Below are 7,725 nucleotides of genomic sequence, written 5' to 3'. Positions count from 1 at the left end.
ACTCTAAAATATGGTTTGCATTTTATTCTTGCTATTTATCTCACTGCAAACTGAGTCTTCACATCCACTACTCTTTTATGTATGCTTTCAAAGTATTACCTTTACGAAATGATTTTACGTCGAAAATGGTTTTAATCGCAATGAAGTTTTTAAACCGACGTTATTTTACCGCTGTACTAATTCACCCCACCCTTTTAGTGCCGACCCTTGATCCTAACATGTTTCTCCTTCTCTGGAGGCCTCTCTGAACTCTCTTCTTACTGAAATTTGGTTGGACTTGACGGTTGTCCAATTCTGAATTCTACAAACAAAGCACGCAATTTGTCCTCCAAGCGCGATTCAAGCTACAATTCAATCCGAGATTCCTATGCTTTAAATTTGGTATTAATTGGATCTTGAGAAGCCATAGCATATGCCTATAGATTAGAGATGTCCCTGCCTTTTTTCTGTTGATGGGTTAATAGCATGGGGTGGTGGAAGGTTCAAAAAAATTGAGGATCACGGAAAGGTACTACAGTAGATTTTTATGTCTAAAGTGTAGCAACTTGGACATAAAAGATTAGTGATTTATATTGAGAATTTTTTAATGAAACCAAAGGGAAATCCACTATTAGGAAGTGTCAAAGTTGTTGTAAAAATTTCATAGAGATTTGGACAGAAAAAATATAGTAGAAAGATCAAACAAGCTATGCTATGCAGTTAGAATTCTATAGTGCATCAAGTAGCTTGGATGTAAAAGATCAGTGGTTTATATTGGAAATTTTTTGACAAAACCAAAGGAAAATTCGTTGTTAGGAAATGTCAAAGCTGTTGTAAAAATTTTGTAAAGATTTGGATAGAAAAAATACAGTAGCAAGATCAAATAATCTATGCTATGTGGTTGGAATTCTACAGTCCATCAAGTAGTTTAAATGTAAAAGATCAGTGGTTTATATTAGGAATTTTTTAGTGAAACCAAAGGAAAATCCGCTGTTAGGAAGTGTAAAGCTGTCATAAAAATTTTGTAGAGATTTGGATAGAAAAAATACAGTAGCAAGATCTAATAAATTGTGCTATGCGATTGGAATTCTGTAGTGCATTTATCGTCGTAGAGATAAAAACTTTGCGATGAAAAGTTTATGCAACAATATGGGAATATTTTTTTTAGATTTTTGAATAAGGATAACTAAATTGCAGCAACAGTAAGGTAGGAAACCAGAACCTGTTGTAATTTACGGGGAGATCAAAGGATGATCCGCGATAGTGGAGATGATGGTGGAATTCGACAATGATCTTTTAAGCAATTGTGGGAATTACTTTGGACGACTGTGGAGGGTTGATGGATGGCTATGGAAGAGCAAAGAGATGCCAAGAATGCTGCTCTGATATCAAGTGTTAGAACCCTAGCATATTCTAAGCTTGGGGTTGATCTCTTTAGGGGATCGGTCTCCTTGGAACTTTATAGGGGTTCTTTCCTCCAAGTTGCTGCTCAAAGGCTGCTAAGAAGATTCATCTATTGCTTGTCAAAAGAGGATGAATACATGACTATTTATAGGGCTTCTAAACCCTAACTCCTAATATGACTCCTACTCAAGACTCCTACTTCTAACCAATTTCTAATAAGACTCCTACTCTAAAAAGCAATCTCCCAACTAATCCTAACCTTAGCCGGCCTCTTCACCTCTTTAATAGGAGTCGACTAAGTAAGTTTTACATAAATACCCCTTTCAATAAAATTCAATTAGGACTCTCCTAGCTAGAGTCCTAACACAAGGACATCACAATATATATCTAGATATTACGTGATAAAATATCAATAACAATAAACAAAAAAAATCGTAAGGTTGGTACCTATAACTAATGGTTGTGCCAATGATATCCTCAGCCAACGCATTGGGTTGATAGGATCGTAGAGAAGGTGATGAGCTTGGGATGATGTAGTGGATCAAATGTCAGATCCCTTTCGATAATAGCCGCCTCATTTATTTATTATCATTTCATCATTAATCTCCATCATCAGCAATTTATTGTCATGATGTGTTGATTCAGTTGAAATCTTTTATCATTGCTTAGTGCTAATAGGTGTTTATAATGAATCATGTCCATCATATAATCTTTTAATTAGTCTAAATTATAATGCCAAAAACAAATCATTGAAACCCAACGAAACAAAGAACAGATAATCGGAACTTGTAAGCTAATAGAGGAGTAATGATCAATAAGCTAATCTCAGCCCTGATCTAAAAGCTTGAATCCAAGTCAAGGAGTGAGACCTGTTATATTTTATGTGAAGGATGATGAGTAGAGGGAACAGCCAAAATTTGTGTTTCACCATATTCATTAAGTTCATACCAGTCACTAATGATCAAATACGACCTGTCTACAAAATGTAACATCTCATTAGTTCCACATCGGACAATGTGTATGCAATGTGAGGACATGCCGTGATGAGTTCTCTGACTCCATCACGTGGACCAAAATACTTAAGCAAGAGTTAACATAATACACTCATCAGACCCTTATAAGTTAATCATACATATTGCACACTTCCGATGTGAGACTAATGGGATGTTACACAAAATGATACTAGTAATCAAAGTTGAGAAACTGTTGTAGGTTGGTGGGGTGTTGGATCATCAACAGATCAAAAGAAAGAAATTCAAACATCAATTGTCCCCTTTTTTTGCCTATTTGGTTCAACACCATATCCTAGCATAGAACAATGAACCTGATGAGATGACATGCTCAGAGACATTTTTTTTAATTGTTGCATTAACGGAGTATAAAAAATTTTCACACCATCAAATGTACATCAAGTCCAATCCGGTCTGAACAGGGCCAAAAATTTTCTCACTCATATAAATAATTTGACATGAAAAATGCCAGGAAAGAGTACAGAAATGCAGTTGCACATGAATCAGCATGAGTGACGGGCAACAGTAGAAGCCAGAAGCCTAGCCAGCCAAGAGCAGAAATCACCACCAAAACAACCTAGTTAACCCTAGAAAACAATGTGGCACCCACAGCCATGGAGGGCTAAACCCTCAATTTTTTGATTTTGAATGCTTCACAAACCAATCTATGACAGAGTCTATGTTGTTCGAGTTCTTGCATGAGATCATGAAACAACAGACTTCTCTGTCTGCAATAGATTTCAGGCCCCTGCAAGACAAGTACATGCTTAGATTCAGAGCAGCATACACATCACAAGAACTTCTTTTTGTTGTCCATGTGTAATAGGAAAATCTTAAAATTGAGAAATCTGTTGTTACTTACATCCGGTCTGTCAAATCCTGCTTTGTCAGAGCTTCTGGCTTATCGATTTTATTTCCAAGAACCAGCAATGGGATGCCACTCAATGATGGCTTGCTTAAAACATCATGAAGTTCACTTTTTGAGATGGGCAAGTTATCATGGTCTGCTGCATCAACCACAAAACTGCAGAAACAAAACAAAGTTATAATTGAAGACAGGCTCTTCTTACCATGCAACTAGACGTTGGAAAGCTATTGTATCATAATGTAACTTTCGATTTCTGCTAACCTTAATGTTAAGCTCTTTTAAGGTAACTATTCTTAGACTAAATGATAAATATGGTGTTTCACAGTTCTAATGGAAGAATAAGAAATAATCTAACATGAACATCTGAATGTCGAAGAACTAAATACAAGCATGTGTTAAGTGCAGCAGCAAAAATACATGACATCAGACATGTATTTCTGCTAACCAAAATGCTCTATGAATCAAGGACAAAAATTTTAACTCACTTTACATATTTTATGAGAATTTATTATATTTCATAAGCACACTACTGTCTTAGATGCATTAAGTAAAATCAAAAGCCCTCGCTTGAGTGCCCATGGCCACAGTGAAGTTTTTGGCAGGTGACAGTCAAGGAAGAAATAGCAACATAGTGTGGATGGACAGTAATTGCCATTAATTGCCGCTGTATTAACTAGAGGTGTATTATGGTGGTGGTGGTGGAGGGTGGAATGCATACTTGCATTTTGGCAACACAGTATGGTTTACAAACTTGTTACAGTACCTGTTCTATGATGTGAATGGTGAGATGCTGGTCAAAGTCCTGAATGGTGGGCTTGTCTTCCAACTATTGATTATAGATGGGAATGATGGCAACATAAATATCATTATTGCATTTCTGTAAACCGTACTATGGTTTCTGAGAAGGTCATACATGAGACTCATTCATGACCTATTAATTTCATTGTTTGATGGGTGAAGTCTTTGGCATTCACAAAAGAGCGTTAGAATCCTCCATCTTAACTCTTGGAGTTAAGCACCAAATAAGTCTGACAAGAGTCTAGCAGGATTTGTTATCCACGCTTAAACATCTTTGTGCTATTCAAAAAATGGCCCCAAATAAATGTAGTTGATAATGTTGTTTATGTTAAAAAGAAGGATTAAGAAACCAAATAGAGAAGTATGAAAGTGATAGGAAACTTGAAAAATAAGTTCTCCCAGCTTTCAGCATTCATGTATCTACCAGCAACAGCAATATTTATGAGATGACTAGATAAGAGAAGAAAAACAAGAAGATTAAAAATATAACTAAGAAAATAACATGAGGTTCATGTTAGCCTAGTTTAATGATATGAGGTTACAAAAAAAGAGCATTAACCTAGATACTCCTACACAATACTTGGCAGGAAAGAAGATAACAAAACTCATGTTGAGGTAATAGGACAAAGAGGCACCAAAGATAATCTATGGTCCCAAAATCTAGAAAAACAAAGATAATGGACAGGGTTGACAACTGGCACCTTACAGTATAGTATTACCACCATTAGAATTAACTAGACTATTTCTTATGAACTATATTTTGGCATGGCATGACAAGGGTACCGGTATGCATCTTAAAAAACAAACAGATAAAAAGGGAATGATAGTAAGTTATATCACACTGGAAGCTAACTAATGACAAGGTTTTCTGTTCTTTCCAGAAAAAGAATAAAAAAACAAAACAGAAGCACTGTTTAGCCAGATTTGCTAACAATTAAAAACTCGGGAAAACTCCACCATCAAATGCTTACAGGAAGGTGGAGCTCATTTGTTCCATTCCACTTCAGAAACCAGAAAGATCAGACACTTGACACACATTGATTTCTCTACTGTGATTTCTTCACAAACCTATCAGAAACCAGAACTGCACACTAATGGCACACGAGTACAATGCACCAGTAATCAAACTTTTATATCTTAGCATTATAATAAAGTAAAACAATGAAAAAAGATTACACAATTGTGTGAAGCAAATGACAGAATCAGTTCCTTAATACTGGCATTTGAACCTTCTAATTCAGCAATCTTGAAATGACCAACAAAGGTATAATGAAGAAAAACACTGAAACATAATAGTTATTGGCCATTTTGTTGGCATATGCAATAAACAACCAGAGCAACAAGTTCAGTATGGCAAGATCACAAGTTCGCATATACAATTATAGATATCCATTTTAAAAAAAAAAAAAAAAAACAGGTTTGAATAAAATGAGCTAAACAAGCATCTAAGAAAGGAGAAAAGAGCATACACAATGGCAGAGACTCCACGGCAATATCTCTCCCACATACTGCGAAACCTAGGCTGGCCACCAAGATCCCATAATTTTATAGTAACATTTCCCTTGGTCACCTTCCTCATGTTGAATCCTACCTATAGATCCAGCAAACCAATCAACATTAGTACTGAGAAAATGCTGGTTTATTAAAGTAAACAATCTTTCAATTAAGAGATTACTAACTGTAGGAATCATGTCCTCGCTATATCCACCAGTCTGCCGGAGATAACAAACATAATTAAGCAAATGAATACATTAACGTGCCCTAAGAAACATGAACATGGTAAAATCGTAATCGCGTCAAGAACACATACGGCAACGACGTTCACAAGGGAAGTTTTCCCAGCGTTCTGAAGTCCGATCAAAGACAGCTCCATCTCTTGCTTGAAGAAAAGGCTGTATTTTCAAGAAAATTACACAAAAACTACATTAGAAGTACTCTTTTTAATGCCTTGAATCGGAGAAGGAGGCGAAAGGTCATATCACACGCGATTCCACGATCTCCCAACTCACACCACCAATGCTTCTCCATATCCTCCATCATAAATGAGATCGCATCAACCATCACAAAACCTCCAACAAAATAAAATACCAAATTTTCAATAAACTAAACCGAATCTTCTCAACCCTAGGACTAATACGTTGCCACTAGCCCATCAATAGCAGTCCGCAGCTACGACTCACCGATTCAGCAACAAGTAGTCCAAGGCTACATGTCACACATCCCAAAAAATATATATCCTAATCTATCACCCCAATATTCATTTCAACAAAATCAAGAAGCACAACAACAGAAACCAGAAGCGGGGACTTGAGATCAAACCCTGAATCCGACACAATCAATCAACATAGGAGGAAAAGATAAGGATGTCACCTTCGGAGCCAATTGAGGAAAGCTTCCCACACCCCCATGGCTCGCTCCAAGGATCGACGAGGAGATGGAGGGTCGTCACCCAATAAAAGGAGGGAAGAGAAGTGCTTGCTTTGCTTATTTCATTGTACGTGGCCATCGTTTATACGCGATAAGATTAGCAGCAGGTTTTAATAGTGGGTACATTCTGGGTGGTCGTGGTGGGTGGTTCTTCCACGGTGGACGGTGGTGGGACCAAACACGACCGAGTTATTTCTTGACAAGATATTACGCGTGCATTTAACTGTTGTTCCCCAACCTTCTTATCTACCCGTCTCAACTACCATCATAACAGCTTTAAAACCTGGCCAAAATTAATTAATTATATATATATATATGATTTGTTTAGCATATTCATCATACATGCCGTTAAAAATTTTAAACTTTAGAATGGTTAATCCTCATTAGTAAACTATTATATGACTATGCTTAAAATATAATTTGATATTATGATCATTAAAAAAATTAAAATGTTTTAATCATTTAAATATTTTTTTATTATCTAAATTATTGAATATTAATTTGATTTAATCATGCTTAGTCTAAATTTTTTGGATGGATGTTAATGATGGTGATATATATGATCAATCTTAATATTTGAGAGAAAAATCATTGTTGTCCCACTTAAGCGGATTCAATGAACATGAGTGTTAGGGAAAGTATAATGCACTACCATATATAACATCATTTAATTGTGGTCTAACTTGTTGCGTGAGTATTTGGAATTTGGAATTCGAAATTATAGAATTAGAGGTATTTAAGCCGCATATCTTGAGGGTTTAAAATTATAGAGAATAGCGTAACCATGATTAACTGGCCAGTTCCAAAAACAAAGCACGGCCAGTTGACTCCTGAAATATGGCAGCATGATTCGTCGTGGTAGTTGCCGACAGGAAAAGCCCTGATCTGAATACTATGGCGAAATGTGCTCTGACAAATCCCATGTCATTTTGTATCCATACGAACGTTGATGCAATAGGTTATACCTGTCAATTATTATTTTTGAAAACTGATCAAAAAAAAAAAAAAACCATAAAGGACGGAGGCCGCTATAGAAGGCTGTGGCTCTAACTCCATCCTTGCATCTATGGTTAATTCTATCGTACCATGGCATGCATCCATAATACTTTTATGAATGAATCGTTCATCGTTTATGTTTATTTATATAACTATTTGATTTTTTTATTTAAGTCTTTGTGTGTTTTTTCTTGATTTTTGTAAGTGCAGAAAATAAAATGGCTGCACATGATGATTATCTTA

At 36.0% G+C, this 7,725-nt stretch overlaps 1 protein-coding gene across 1 annotated transcript; it reads right to left on the bottom strand.

Annotated features, from left to right (window-relative positions):
- Window positions 1–2,808: 2,808 nt before the first annotated feature.
- LOC103974360 (ADP-ribosylation factor-like protein 8a) lies at window positions 2,809–6,562 on the bottom strand. Its single transcript, XM_009389166.3, has 6 exons — window positions 6,430–6,562; window positions 5,870–5,951; window positions 5,739–5,771; window positions 5,529–5,650; window positions 3,256–3,417; window positions 2,809–3,141 (listed from the first exon to the last, which is right to left on the bottom strand). The coding sequence occupies exons 1-6, from the start codon at window positions 6,465–6,467 to the stop codon at window positions 3,024–3,026; spliced, it is 555 nt and encodes a 184-aa protein (XP_009387441.1). The 5' UTR covers window positions 6,468–6,562; the 3' UTR covers window positions 2,809–3,023.
- Between the last annotated feature and the right edge of the window lie 1,163 nt (window positions 6,563–7,725).

The sequence above is a fragment of the Musa acuminata genome, chromosome BXJ1-11 (genome assembly GCF_036884655.1).
Source record: "Musa acuminata AAA Group cultivar baxijiao chromosome BXJ1-11, Cavendish_Baxijiao_AAA, whole genome shotgun sequence".
Classification (NCBI taxonomy): Eukaryota; Viridiplantae; Streptophyta; class Magnoliopsida; order Zingiberales; family Musaceae; genus Musa; species Musa acuminata.
Note: the sequence above shows the minus strand (reverse complement) of the source record. Positions and strands in the feature narration are given on the sequence as shown.